Genomic DNA, 14,994 nt, shown 5'->3' with positions numbered 1-14,994 from the left:
CCTGTTTTCATCCGGCGGAGACTCCAGGATATCTTCGACTTGATCAATAGCTTTTTCAGTCAAACTCGAGAGGGTATGGCAATACTTGAGGTTGTCATCTGTGATAGAGCAGGAGACAAACTGTGCCTCGAGTAGCAAAAATCACATTTTAATTTTGTTCTCCATAAATGGCGGCGCACAAACGTGTCGTGCTGCGTGCATATTCACTACTTGTTCGGAAATACCACCGCCTTCGACACCGTTGGTCAAAGTCATTTTCACAAGCGTTGTTTACACTATACACAAACACTAAACGATCACGACAAATTTTACGTAAAAGTTTTCATTTCACCGCGTTCACCCTTTTAAATCACGTCGGGGTCACCAATTGAGATCCGTTTGGTGGGTGAATATATGAAATAAATATAGCGATGATTTAAGTGTAAAGGAAAACTTGATGTTTTATTAAAAGTAGACTAACTACTACAAATACTGAATAGTATAGACTTAGTCTACGCAAAGACCGCGCATCTCGCAGAGAGTAGAGATGTAAGCGTGTCGGAAGTTCTAGGGCGAGTGACGATTCACTCGTCATACCTCAGCGAAGACGCTTCCCTTGGGCATCGGGGGAAGGTAAGTCCCACCCACGAAGTCCGTGAAAAGGGTAGCTGAGGACCAACGGGAAAGTAGGGTGTTGAGACGTGTTTTGTCGCTACAGCTGAACTAAATTATTTTATTGATGCTGAGGAAAAACTGAAAGTTTTAACCAAGTAGATCAACAGATAAAGCACGTCCGCCACACACACTCAAACAATGGGACGATGAAGTCAAAACTGTTTCACAGTTCATACATTATTATGAGCATTAATCTAAATCACGAACAAAATGTAGTTCGTATATGCATCTATAAGTGCAAAAGACTATTTAAGAGCAATAATTTTTTGTGAAGGGAGATGTTCATTCGCCGTTTTTAAAAATTATCATGCATTGATACTTTATTTCGTAGTACGAATGTATACAATTCCTCACGTATTTTTCAGTTCAATTAATAGCCTTAAGATTGTTGGCACGTAGAAGAGAAAAAACGAAATAGAACAAATGCAATCATAAAAGATCAAAATACTAACATAAATATTACTTTTTGTAAATAATATGGTTAAATTATCAAACTGCAATTCTTTGTATGGTATGACTCGCTTCGCTCACGTTGTCTTAAAAAACACAATACGACATATGCGTGGATAGGAGACGTCTTGCGTCGCCAAACATCTATCAAAATGTACTATAAACTGAAAAATTTATAAATTTTCTTCATTATTTCCAGATCGATTTCAAAATCGGTTTTCAGTCAATATGTAGACAGGCTTGATTGGTAATTAAGTTATTGATCCGGTACAACTTCCAAACCCACTAAACGCAGAAAATTACCTTGAGTTCCTGCAGGATATACTTCCAGGATTGCTTGATGAAGATGGTGTGCCAGAAGAACTGCAAGAAAATCTTATTTTCATGCATGACGGTGCACCAGCACATACTGCAGCGAATGTAAGGAATTATCTTGATCAGGTAATTATTATAGTATACATTGTTGTTGGAAATATGTAAAAGCATCTCACCTATTTTGCTCTGCGCATGTGCGTGACTACACGTCTCGCTCTCTCTTGGCCGCCAGCGGCGTTGCCGCTCAATTCGTTCTAGTCTCTTCCGTGACGCAGACGCCGGAAGCTTTCTCTCGAATAAAGTATTTCTTTTCTACAACTGTTTATTCACTTATTCTGCCTGTTTTACCCTTCCTTACCAAAAATTGTCTTACGAGATTTCTCCTAATGAAAGTCTTAACGCTCTGAAATTTCATGTAGGATAATTTTGTCGTGGCTTTATGCCAATTATTTGCTGAAGGGAATATTGCTCTGACTTGAAAGGAAATTTAATTACTTTTATATTATTCTTTATAAAAATATAAAAGTCGTTCGAGGACAGATAGCCTTATGAAAATTTTCTACTTTGTATCATACTTGACGAGTTTTATTTCCGTCGCTCAAAGATTCTCAAATTAAAATCCGCTCCCCTCCTCTTTTCCTTTTATTTCAACTCTACTTTGAATATAACATTTTTTAATCTCTACGTATGCTGCCAGTATTTTGATTACTCGTACTACTTTAGTCTACAGAAGTTTTAAAACCAACACGACTTCATTAGTACAACTGTCGGCTAGAAAAATTATTGGTTTCATAACAAATTTTACGCAGGTATATTAAAATCGCTTATAAAATATTTTAATTCTTCAAGGTATATGGCGTCCATTGGATAGGTAATAATGGTCCAGTACGCTGGCCAGCAAGATCTCCTGATTTGAACCCATTGGACTACTTTTAATGGGGGACATCCAAAGAAGCAGTTTATCACAATGGCGGCCTCAATGACCCAAATGACATGATACCAAGAATCCAATATCACGCCCAGCATCTAGAACCCGAAAAAATACATGCAGCTACACATCAGATAAGACGTAAGTAGAGCTATTTTGTGTATTCAGCAACAGGGGGGGCATTTCGAACAATGCTTGGATGGTGATGATGGTGGTAATGGTGATGATGATGTTGTTGAGGAGGAGGACGAGAATGGTGATGATGTTGATGTTGATGGCAATGATGAAAATGGAGAAGATGATGATGATGGTATGAACAACGATGGTGAAAATGATGGCAGCGAAGACGGTGAGGCTGATGATAGTATGGATGAAGATGATGACGACGTTGGCAACGATCCGGATTGGGAGATATGAATTTACATGTTTTTTATATTTTTTCTTTTCTACTAAGGTTTTACTAAAAACTAGTCAGCCTAATAGTAGACGAAATTCGAATAATTCGATAAAACGTTATACTCTGTGTAAATAAAGATGATTTGTTATATAAATCTTATTTTTCAATCATCTCCCTTAGCTGTTTTGGTTGTTCTCAATACGGGCCTCAATTATTTAAATTTTCATACACCACTCAGTTCATCACAAACAGTTATAGATAAGTGGACTTATGAAAAAATTTTTCTAGAATTGAGGTAATTAGATAAATAATTAAAAAGAAGAGTGATAATTTACTCGTTCAACTTCTAAAACTGGAATCGAGACAAATAATTGTGGGTGAGGTGACAGAATGTCACCTGACGAAAGGTTAAATAAACGTAGGGTGGTGAGACCGTTCTCGTTATTCTACCTTTTTTTCCGCTCTCGTCCTTCCTTTCCCATATTTTCCAAAACATCGACTACGTCTAACTCTTGATCATTGACACTTATACCACAGCTTACCTTTGGTCTGTTGCATTACCTGTTCCGCCCGTTGCTTTTGTCTTTTCAATATTATCTTCACGTCTTCTACGGCTAAACCAGGCCACACTGTGCTTCTTTGCCTTTCTACCAAAGTCCATGTTTGATTCCGATTCTTCTATCAAGTAGCACTAAGCACATCTGCCCTTCACACAAATCTCTATATATCTGACACACTTCTGAGAACGCCCTAAGGTTGACCGCTTTTTCCTCCGAGTCGTTGCTCTACCTTCCCATCTTCTTAAACTATACTCGCTCCGCCCTATTTTTTGAGACTCTGCTTCGACTAACTCTTTCTCCAAGTCAGAATGGTTTCGTCCGCTCTCTTTTCCGAACCCAACTTCGTCTAACTCTATTTCAAACCTGCATTAGACACATCCGTCCTCTTTTTCCGAGAATCCGCTCCGTTTGACATAATTTCTAGTTAACAATGTGATCGTCTGGGATCACTTCCGCGCCCTTGCTCCGTCGGATCCATTTCTAAGACCCTACTATGACCGCCTTATCTTGTCCCCAAGCCGCCTGCTGTTATTGCTCGTCGTTAACTATCAATCCAAGTTAACACTATGCTCGATTGGCCTTTTCCATCGAAGAAATGGGCTCGACCACCTTCTTATTCGAGCCCGACTTAGCCTGACCCTTTTCCAAAGCCACCCCCTGCTCGTCTAGCCTACAACTAGCGCCCTCGCTTTTATGTGCCGTTATTCCCAGTCAGTACTGCGTTTGCCTAAGCGTTTTTCCGCTTACTAAAGCAGCACTGGGCTCCTTCGCCAATTTTTTCGAATCCGCACTGCTTGAATCTTTTGCGAGGTCTCCCCATGTTCGACTGGCTACAATCTATGCAACTGCTTCCACTGCCGTTTTTTCCATTCAGCACAACGCATCTGCACTCTTTTCTGCGGACTCGGACACGGACATAGCCCTGTGCTCGTCTACCCTTCTGAAAGCAACCCCCCGCTCGTCCGTCCATTTTCACTCAGCCCTCATCTTGTCTGCCTTTTTGCACATGGCGCTTTACGCGTCTGCCCTATTTCACACAGCCCTCCGCTCGGCCGCCCTATTTCACCCAGCCATTGGCTCGCCTGCCCTTTTTGACATAGCGCTCTGCTCGTCTGCCCTTGAGGATGCAGCAGTCTGCTCGTCCATCCTATTTTAAACAGCCCTCGGCTCGTGTGCCCTATTTCACCCAGCCCTCTGCCCGTCCGTCTTATTTCGACGTCTCCCCCTTGCCGTCCGTCTAATTTCGACGTAGCCCTCGGCTCGCAAGCCCTTTTAGACGCAGCCCTTCGCGCGTTCGCTTTGTTTCACACGCCCCCTCCGTCTCGTTTTACTCTGCCCTTCGCTCGTCTGCCCTATTTCATCAAGCCCACAGCTCGTTTGCTCTTTCCGACATAGCCCTCTGCTAGTCTGCCCTTGAGGATGCAGCTGTCTGCTCGTCCGTCCTATATCACACAGCCCCCGCGCGTGTGCCCTATTTCACCTAGCCCTCTGCCCGTCCGTCACATTTCGACGTAGCCCCCAGCTCGTCCGTCTCATTTAGCCTTGACTTCCGCTCGTCCGCCCTATTCCGCCCAGCCCCCAGCTCGTCTACCCTTTATGACGTAGCCATCTGCTCGTCCGTCTTATTTCGACGAATACCGCTCCCGTCTGTCCAAATTCGACGCAGCCGTCTGCTCGTCTGCCCTTCATGACGCAGCGCTCCGCTCGTCCGTCTTATTCCGATGTCTCCCTTTCACTGTCCGTTTAATTTCGACGCAGCCCTCTGCTCGTCTGCCCTTTATGACGCAGCCCTCCGTCCGTCTTCCCCATTTTACACAGCCCTCCGCTCGTCTGTCCTGTTTTAACATAACCCTCTGATCGTCTACCCTTTTGGACGCAGTCCTCCCTCGTCCGTCTTATTTTACACAGCCCTCCGCTCGTCAGTCTTGTTTTAACATAGCCCTCTCAACGTCTGCCCTTTTAGACGCAGCCTTCCACTCATTTGTTATATTATGACCTAGGTCTCTGCTCGTCTGCCCTACATCACTGAGCCCTCCGCTCGATCGTCCTATTTTGACGTAGCCTTCTGCCTGTCAGCCCTTCTAGACGCAGCCCTTCGTTCGTCTACACTTTTTAACGTTGCCCTCGCTAATCTGCCTTTTTACATTTCCGCACTCGACTCATACCCTTTTATCGTAGCAACATTAGGCTCGTCCGCTCCTTTTTAGAGCAGCACTGGGCTCGTCTGCTATCTTTTTAGCGCCGTTGCTTCGCTTGTCGTATTTTCAGTCATCACTGCGCTCGTCTGCTCTGCTTAATCAAGTCCCAGCTTCCTCCTGCCTATTTCTAAGGCCGCGCCGTGCTCGTCTTCTTTTCCTCCTCGAGCCTCTGCTATATGTCCCCTTTTTCTCAGAACAGCTTAGCGCACGTCTACCCTCTTCGCCTAAACCTCGGCATCATCAGAATTTTTACTTGAGCCTCGCTTCTTTCGCAGTTTTTCTGAGGCCGCACTGTGGTTTATTATGATCATGGAAGAGCAAAAATCTTATGACCGTCGATTTCGGCTCTAAAAAAATTTTAAAAGTATCATGTTTTTCCCAAAAGAAGTTTTTTTCATTGTATTTGTTGTCGTTGACCCCGAATCTAAAGTCAAATTGCCAGTTTGACAGTTAGCAGTTGTCATGACAGCTGTGATGACAATTGACTTCAAACTCGCGTCCAGGAAACGCGAAAACAGTAGGGTGACTTTTTCTGTTTCCGCGTATCAAATTTTGTCGAACTTTCAAGTTGTCGAAACAATTTAATTTCAGATTCGTGTTCAGCGATGAAAAATACAATGGGAAACACATTTTCGAGATCGAAAAACAATTGTGGAGCGTACAATTGCCAGCGCGACCTTGCTGAAAGCGAAAAACTAAATTTCCTAGTTTTTGACTGTGAGCTCGAGAAAAAGTATCACACCGAACTTTGTAATCACCAAAATCGGAATCCTTTTTCATTCTAGGCCCTTCAAGGTAAAACTTGCTGCTTTCAACATTTTTTCAGAGCCAAAATCGACGGTGATAAGATTTTTGCTCATTTTAAATTCAAAATAAACCTCAATGGGCTTCCCCGTCTGCGACCGCCATTCTCTTTGGTCCCACTGCGTTCGTTTGTCCTCATGCCCCCCAGCTTCATTCCCCGTTTCGTTTATTCTTCTCAAAATTCGCACCTTCGCCACATCCACTACTCTCTCCGAGCAGCCTGGCACCTTTGGCTCATTACAGATCTTCTTTCGTATGTCGGTTTTTTAAACGATGAAATTACCATGCGGAACAGGGTAACGAGAGATTGATTTTAAAAAAAATTATGGAAATTTGTTTTTGGAATTTCTTTTCACCGAAAAGTGGCGACGACTTTTATAATTTTCAGTTTTTTATTATTTATAATTCTTAATTCAACTTAGAAAAATTGATGTACACACATTTACGCACTTTATGAAAAGCGTTTCGCTTCCCTGATTACGACTTAAAGTTCTAATGGGTTCTACAATAATCCTAACTATTTTGATAAATGTAGCTTTCTCGTTAGATTGATAATAATGTTTCAGAAATGCGCAATGTATTGTAGATCTAGTCTTCAGGATTGCAATATTATCTTTATAATTATTATGTGCTGGAAATAATTTCATGACTAATGATCGTTACTGAAATTCAAATTTCACTTACTTGATTCGAGGCGCCGAGTTGCTGCAAGCCATCGTAGCGACAGCATTTTTATTTACGTGCCACCTACTTGCCAAAACGCGTTTTTTCTCTAAGATTAAAAGCTCCTTCTATTATAGGCTCTATTAGAGTCTCACCCATAGTCTCAAATTCAGATGTCATACGATTCGCACGCGTGAGAAATGTTAGGATGCATTTCCTGTGTGTGACTAGTGTAAATCGTCTCGCACACGCGAATTGAGACTTTGTTCCAATTGTGATGACACATCAGGAGTGATTTTCCCACATGGGAGTTTTCAGCCGAGGGTTGTCAGTATTTATTTATTATTATTTTATTTCTTAATCTTAAAAAAACGTATAACCAAGCTAATTGAAAACACACTTTATGCCTCTACCTATTGATCTCAATGTTTTCAAACGCAAAAAAAAGCAATGATGTAGTAGCCGATCACAGCGATTTTCAGGATTAAATGAACATAATTCTTAAGTACGACAGCGAGTTTGAATTCGACGACCACGAATACTAAATAACCTATTTCGCAAAATAAACACAAAAGCTTTCACGTGCATCATTGTTATTAGTCAATCGGTATTGAACCGTTCTTATTATCGATACGCGTTCAATCAATGAATACGTATATCAGTATGTAGACATGGGAGCTCCGTGTTGCACGATTGGGTTGAGCAGCGCTTGCAATCGGCGGCGGCGCGCACCGCTGCCCCCCCCCCCCCCCCCCCTCAGTGCTCTGCGTTTGCCAACAAGCGCCCGTTCTTCTAAAGCTGTGCGCTGATTGGCCGATCTTTGAAGCTAATCATCTAATTACCTAATTATTTAATCGAAAAACTAAGAACACAATTCGAAATTAATTTTTCGAGACGAATCGAATGGAATTATTAGTTAGATATGTTTTTGAATCACCCTGTGTATACTTTTGTTCTGCCGAATAAACTATTTAGAGGGTGAAAGTTACCCCCGAAAGATACCCCTCAACACCATTGTATAGCAAAATTTTCGTATTTCACGCACAGACACAAACTCTACAAAATTCTTTTAAAAAATTTCAGCTAAATATATGGATTTCGTCTACAGGGGTTGCAACCTCCTAAGTCGCCTGAAAGAAAAGCTATGTTTTCAAATATTTTCTTGCAAAATTTTTTCAGAAGAAATGAAGTTTATGAAATTCCGTTCAAAATCTAACACAAAAGTATACAGTATCCGTCACCAGGGGCTGCTACTCTTCATTGGTGAGTGAACAGAGCATTCATTTGTTACCTTGATCCCCTACCACTCCGAACCCAATAACCCGTAACTCCTACACCCCAATTTCATCAACCCTCGAGCTGGTTACCCAGCCACGCTGTAACCCCAATCTCTTAGCCGCAATTTCCTTAACCCTTGAGCTGGTTACCCTGCCACGCTCTAACCCTAAACTCTTAATTCCAATTTCCTGAACCCTAGAGGTGGTTACCCTGCCACGCTCTAACCCCGAACTCCTACACCCGAATTTCATCATTCCTCGAGCTGGTTACCCTGCCATGCTGTAACCCCGAGCTCCTACATCCGAATTTCATCAATCCTCGAGCTGGTTACTCTGCCACGCTGTAACCCCGAACTCCTGCATTCCTATTTTCTGATATCCGGAACCCAGATCCCTGTCATTCATAATCCCGATTTCGAAATATTTATAGTATCTTCAAATAAAAGGACATATGCACATTTTTTGTAGAAGATAACGTTTACTTAATTACGTATATTTATGTATAGGTAGAAAATAGCAAATGCAACTACGAAATCATGCAAATTTTTGAAGTTCGAAATAGCCACGGGGAATTTCATTTTTAAATCATTATGTTCAACAAATATTACTACTATCCCTGAGGAAATTCGATTATTATGTTATTACGAAAAAAGTCATTAGACAAACTAATTTTACCATACTAATAGGTATATGTACGTATTTCGCGAGGCAGTTTTAGCCAGTATAAAAATACTGACATGAGATAATGTTACTCTTATGTCCCACCTTAAACACACTCGAGTATGTGCGTGGCAAAACAAAATCAAACTGTGGCATGACGTGGAAACCACAATCAACGAATGCGGTTCATGTGGTTCAAATAACAAGATTGGAACTATAACTGTTTTTTTCTTTGATAGAAACCACAATCAACGAATGCGGTTCATGTGGTTCAAATAGCAAGATTGGAACTGCAACTGTTTTTTTTCCTTGATAGAAACCATAATCAACGAATGCGGTTCATGTGGTTCAAATAGTAAGATTGGAACTGTAACTGTTTTTTTCCTTGATAGAAATCGTAATCGTTGACGTATGTGATAAGCCAAGATCTAACAGTGGAGGAACCTCGGGTACCTTAATTTGATATTGGTTTGTGTGGTGCCAACTTCAAAACATGTTTTGTTCACTTACAGTATATAAACATATTCGATCAGCATACTTCAGTAAATTAGTAATAGAACTTTGCTTGACATCTACGTTTTTGAATATTAAAATTGTGTTAGAATCGCAATTGAAATTGATTTCTTCACCGTAAATATTTATATATATATATTTATATATATATTTATATTTATATTTATATATTTCTACCCCCTGGTAAATAAGACTTTTTTACACACATTGTTATGGAATCCGTAAAGCTTGCCACGCCCACATTGAATAGTTCTGCAAAAAATGTAAAGATAACTAACCCTGTTCCTTGGTAGGACGATGAATGCGATAAAGTCAAAAGATTGCGCCGTGCATCATACAAAAAGTGGAGGATGTATCCGAAACTAGACAATCTCATTTTGTATAGAAAACACGCGGCTCTCGCTAGACGTACGTTTAAAAAGAAAAAAAAGGAATGTTTCAGGAATTTTGCCGAGACTATAAATTTCCACACTAGCCAAAATTATGTTTGGAATAAAAGCAAAGTTTTAAAAAATAAGTGGGTGAAAATTTCCAATAATAGTTCAAACAAAAAACCTTGGACAAAATATGTTCTCCATATCGCCCAATCAACCCAAGCTTCATTCCAAAATGTAATGATAACGAATTTTTAGATGCTTACTTTGATTTTATGGAGCTAAATATTGCACTCGATGACAAAAATACGAAATCCTCTTGTGGCATAGATGGGCTAGATTTTGAAATTCTCCAGAAACTTCCAGTCAAATTTAAACTCCTTCTTGTCGACATCTTCAATCAAATGTATCAGTTTAATGACTTCCCCGCCTCATGGAAAGACTCCTTTATTCATTTCATACCCAAGAGCAATGACAAAAACGTCCGCCCTATATCGTTAACTTCTTGCGTATGCAAGCTTTTCGAAACAATGGTAAAAAATAGACTCCAATGGTGGGCTGAGCAAAATAATCTTCTTCCTGCTAGTCAACACGGCTTTCGTAAAGGACATTCGTGCTCGGACAACCTGTCAAATCTAACCCTCAAAGTCGAAGAAGCTTTCGTAGAGAAAAAAGAAGTTTTAGCCGCCTTCTTAGATGTACGCGGTGCTTTCGATAATGTCAAAATTGATATTTTACTTAATAAATTAGCATCAATCGGCTGCCCAGAGAAACTCCTAATATTTATTAAATTTATCACTTACGAAAGGCTAATATATTCAGATTCATGCCCCAACAACCCCAGACTTGCCACTAAAGGTGTTCCTCAAGGCGGAGTCTTAAGTCCGCTACTTTACATTCTTTATGTTAGTAGTATAACAGAAAACTTGCAAAAAAGCGTTGAAGTGTCACAATTCGCAGACGACATCGCGATCTACATCAAATTCACCTCGCTAAAAAGAGCCAAGAGCATAATTCAAAAAGCAATCCAAATTATTGAAAACAATCTCAAAAAGCTAGGATTAGAGCTTGCGCCAGAAAAAACTGATCTTATTCATTTCAACAACACCAACATTCTTCCTGGAGAAACAATAATTAAAGTTGGTCCTAACACCATAAAATCAAGTGAATCAGTTCGCTTCTTAGGAATTATTTTCGATTACAAGCTTTCATTTTTCCGACAAATTGATTCAGTTCACAAACGATGTTCCAAAGCACTCAACATTACTAAGTTCCTCTGTGGAACTTGGTGGGTAGCCGATCCCACCACGCTCCTCACCTTCTATAAAAGTTTTGCAAGGTCTATAATCGACTTCGGGTCCTTCATTTATTTTCCTTCTCGTAAAAGCGCTGTTGATAAACTCGAAAAACTTCAGTTTAGTGCATTGAGAAAAGCTCTCGGTCTTCGCGTGAGTACTCCAAAAAATATACTAATAGCTGAGTCTAAGATATCTCTCCTTGAACACCGAGCATTTTACCTTTCCAACTGCTTCTTGGCTAAAACATTTTCTTGTCATGATTCACAGACCTTTAAATCAGTGAAACGCTTTTACTATATAAATAAAAAACACTCCAAAAAACCCCAAAAAATCATCAGTCAAAGTATTATCAACTCAATGGAACTAATGGGCAAAATAATTAATAAAGGAAAGACGCACTTGTATTGTCACAACTTTCGTGATCAAATTATTAACATCTCTGTGAATATTGAATTTGGCGAAAAACTGAAACATTCCTCCGACCCAAATAAACAAGTAGCTGATTTTATACGAGAAAATAGCGCCTTAGCGCTGTACACAGTTGGCTGTAAAACCTCTCACAGCGTAGGAACCGCATGCGTTGCACTGGAAAATCATTTCGAAGTGAAAAGAAGAATTAACTCTCTATCATCGGTGTATACTGCCGAGTGTATAGCGTTGAGCGATGCGCTTGATGTAACCGCAAATAGCGAGCATAGTAACATTTTCATTTTTTCTGATTCGCTCAGTGCTCTCACTTCTCTCGCGTCAAAAAAACTCAGTGTAAAAACTAATCCGTACATTCTCGAAATAAAAACTAAGCTAACGAATCTCTATCTAACTCAACGTCACAAGTCTACAAACTTTTTCTGGATTCCGTCACACCGAGGCATTGAAGGTAATGAAATTGCCGACAGCGTAGCAAAAGCGGCCACTGAATGCGAACTTACTGATGTAGGAGAAGTTCCTTTTACAGACTGTTTCGAAAGATTCAAATTAACTTGCAAAAATCAAACTAAAGAAGTAATAATAAACCAAGCAAGCTCGACTGGCAAAAATTTTTTTAAAAACTTCTACAAGGAAGCGAAATCCCCTTGGTTCAGTAAATTCAAACTAAAAAGGGAACTCATCGTCACAGTCAATCGCATCAGAAGTGACCATTACAGTTTAGCAGCATCACTTTACAAAATAAAGGTTGTAGATAGCCCATTATGTAAATGTAATCAAAATCCGGAAGATATCAATCACATTCTCTGGCAATGTAATTTATACAACTCCCAAAGATTGTCCCTTCTGGCTAATCTCAAAAAGTTGCAGTATCAACTACCCTTAAATATAGAGTCCATTGTCGCGAACCCTGATGTCAATGCGTGCGAACATATACTTTCCTTTTTAAAAAAATGTAATATTAACATTTAAAACCAGCAAAATGTAAAATCCCGCGAGATTTATGTATAAATCATAACAAAGTTTGTATACATCATAACGAACCCTGTACATACTAAGCGAAAATAATGTAAAATGTTCTGTATATAACACTTATAGTATAGCTGTAATAAACTGCATCGCAGTTGATAAAGCTCAATAAAAAAAAAAAAAAAAAAAAATCGCAATTGAAATTCACAACGTCATTCAAAAATTACTGAAAACATTCCACATAAGTGCGGTTGTAGAAAGTATACCTATATTAAACGATGCAGAGAAGCAGCTACACGATTATGTTGAAGATATATTGAGAAAAAGCTTTGAAACGAATTCAGGTATTGAATGTGAGACAAGTGAGAACTTATGTTCCCTGAATGATAATTTTGATATTAATCCAGAAGTAATTGACGATCAATTTGAAGAAATACATGATATAGACTATGCCGAGGTACCTACTTGTACGGTAACAAATACGGTACTGGACGATGGATATAAAAGAAAAGCTGTTGAATACTGGGAAAGTGGTAAGAAAAAGATACTGTCTTTAAGTTCCGTCCAGAGTAAATATAAACAAGTTTCATCAGAACGTCAGTTGAGAACATGGAAACAGCAAATTTTGACAGGCGGGACTAAAAGAGAGAATCTGTTTGAAGTTTCAGAATATACTTTACAACAACTCAAAGATGCTTTAGATTAGAAGTTGACAGTAACATGATTTAGATCATAAAAAATGGGCTTTACAATAAAAGTATGAGTTAGATATGCCGTGGTTTAAAGCTTCCCCCAATTGAATATTACTATTCAAAAAAAGCATAAAATTGTATCCCGTAAAATAACTAAGTATGTGACTAAAGTATCTGTTGAAAATGAGACTAGTTTAAAGTTAGATTGTCAAAATTTTATCAACCTCATAAAAACAGAATTATCAACCAAAATTGCAAGTAACATATATAATTCCGATCAAAGTAGATTCAATTTAGAAATGCATACTGGCAGAACATTGAGCGAAAAAGGTAAGAAGACAGTCGAATCAGTAGTACAATCAGTATCATCGACTACGTATAGTTATACGATTTAAGCGACAATATCTGCAGAAGCTACATTGCTATCATATATTGCTTTATGGTATTAAAAGAAACAAACAGAGAGTTTGGACCCATTGTTTAAAAAAAAATATTTAATGCACCTAATATATTTTTGCGAGCAAGTGCATCAGGAAAGCTGTCGAGTGGATTACTTCAAACATGGTTGCAACGTGTATTTTTTCCTAACTGTGGGATAACAGCAGTTTTATTACTAGACATATGGAGTGGACAGTCTGAACGAACTCTAAGAGAAGTGACACCAGCAGATACAAATTTTCGATTGATGTCAATTCCTAAGGGTACGACAGGCAAAATTCAACCACTTAATGAATTCAGTTTTCGATTTTAGAAAAACTTTTTAAGAATAATATCTGTTGCCATTATTTTATTCGGATCAGACGTCAGTTTACATGAGAGGAATAATTTTATAAAATTACAGTCTATCACACATAATCAATTATATTCACCTAGATTCAAAAGCGTATTTGAATATGCTTGGTACAAAAGTGGGTACTTGGATAAAAAACCTGATTCGTTCGACAATCCTCTTGAATATTGCTTCGAAATTTCAGAACAGTCTATCTTTTGTGAGAAAATAGCAATTATAAAATGTGCATGGTGCAAGAACATAATATGTCTACAGCATTTATTTAAAGAGTATCATTATTGTTCACAATATGTACAGTGATAATGAGCGTGGATCGTTTTTTTATATTCAAAAAATGTAGATGGCAGGGTAACCAGCTCGAGGGTTAAGGAAGTTGAGGATAAAAGTTTGGGGTTACAGCGTGGCAGGGTAACCAGCTCGAGGGTTGATGAAATTGGGGTTAAGAGTTTGTTGTTACAGCGTGGCAGGGTAACCAGCTCGAGGATTGATGAAAATCGGGTGTAGGAGTTTGGGGTTAGAGCGTGGCAGGGTAACCAGCTCGAGGATTTATAAAATTGGGGGTAGGATTTCGGGGTTAGAGCGTAGCAGGGTAACCAGCTCGAGGGTTAAGGAAATTGGGGTTAAGAGTTTGGGGTTACAGCGTGGCAGGGTAACCAGCTCGAGGATTGATGAAAATCCGGTGTAGGAGTTCGGGGTTAGAGCGTGGCAGGGTAACCAGCTCGAGGATTTATGAAATTGGGGTATAGGATTTCGAGGTTAGAGCGTAGCAGGGTAACCAGCTCGAGGGTTAAGGAAATTGGGGTTAAGAGTTTGGGGTTACAGCGTGGCAGGGTAACCAGCTCGAGGATTGATGAAAATCCGGTGTAGGAGTTCGGGGTTAGAGCGTGGCAGGGTAACCAGCTCGAGGATTTATGAAATTGGGGTATAGGATTTCGAGGTTAGAGCGTAGCAGGGTAACCAGCTCGAGGGTTAAGGAAATTGGGGTTAAGAGTTTGGGGTTACAGCGTGGCAGGGTAACCAGCTCGA

The 14,994-nt window shown here is 39.7% G+C and overlaps 2 protein-coding genes across 3 annotated transcripts in view; both read left to right on the top strand.

Annotated features, from left to right (window-relative positions):
- LOC131675357 (cadherin-87A) overlaps window positions 1-14,994 on the top strand; it is a 943,248-nt gene that overhangs the window by 827,085 nt on the left and 101,169 nt on the right. The window contains exon 23 of one of the 2 annotated variants that reach the window (XM_058954308.1): window positions 8,053-8,128. The exons of the other annotated variant lie outside the window; for it this stretch is intronic. Coding sequence (XP_058810291.1) covers window positions 8,053-8,056 — 4 coding nt within the window. The 3' untranslated portion in view covers window positions 8,057-8,128. Of the gene's footprint in view, window positions 1-8,052; window positions 8,129-14,994 lie in introns of those variants that run through there. 2 annotated transcript variants of the gene reach the window in all.
- LOC131675417 (uncharacterized) lies at window positions 10,324-12,489 on the top strand. Its single transcript, XM_058954395.1, has one exon. It carries the CDS (start codon window positions 10,324-10,326, stop codon window positions 12,487-12,489), a length of 2,166 nt encoding a protein of 721 aa, XP_058810378.1.

Source organism: Phymastichus coffea, unplaced genomic scaffold (genome assembly GCF_024137745.1).
Source record: "Phymastichus coffea isolate CEN01 unplaced genomic scaffold, Cenicafe_Pcof_1.1 PCOF00020, whole genome shotgun sequence".
NCBI classification, from domain to species: domain Eukaryota; kingdom Metazoa; phylum Arthropoda; class Insecta; order Hymenoptera; family Eulophidae; genus Phymastichus; species Phymastichus coffea.
Note: the sequence above shows the minus strand (reverse complement) of the source record. Positions and strands in the feature narration are given on the sequence as shown.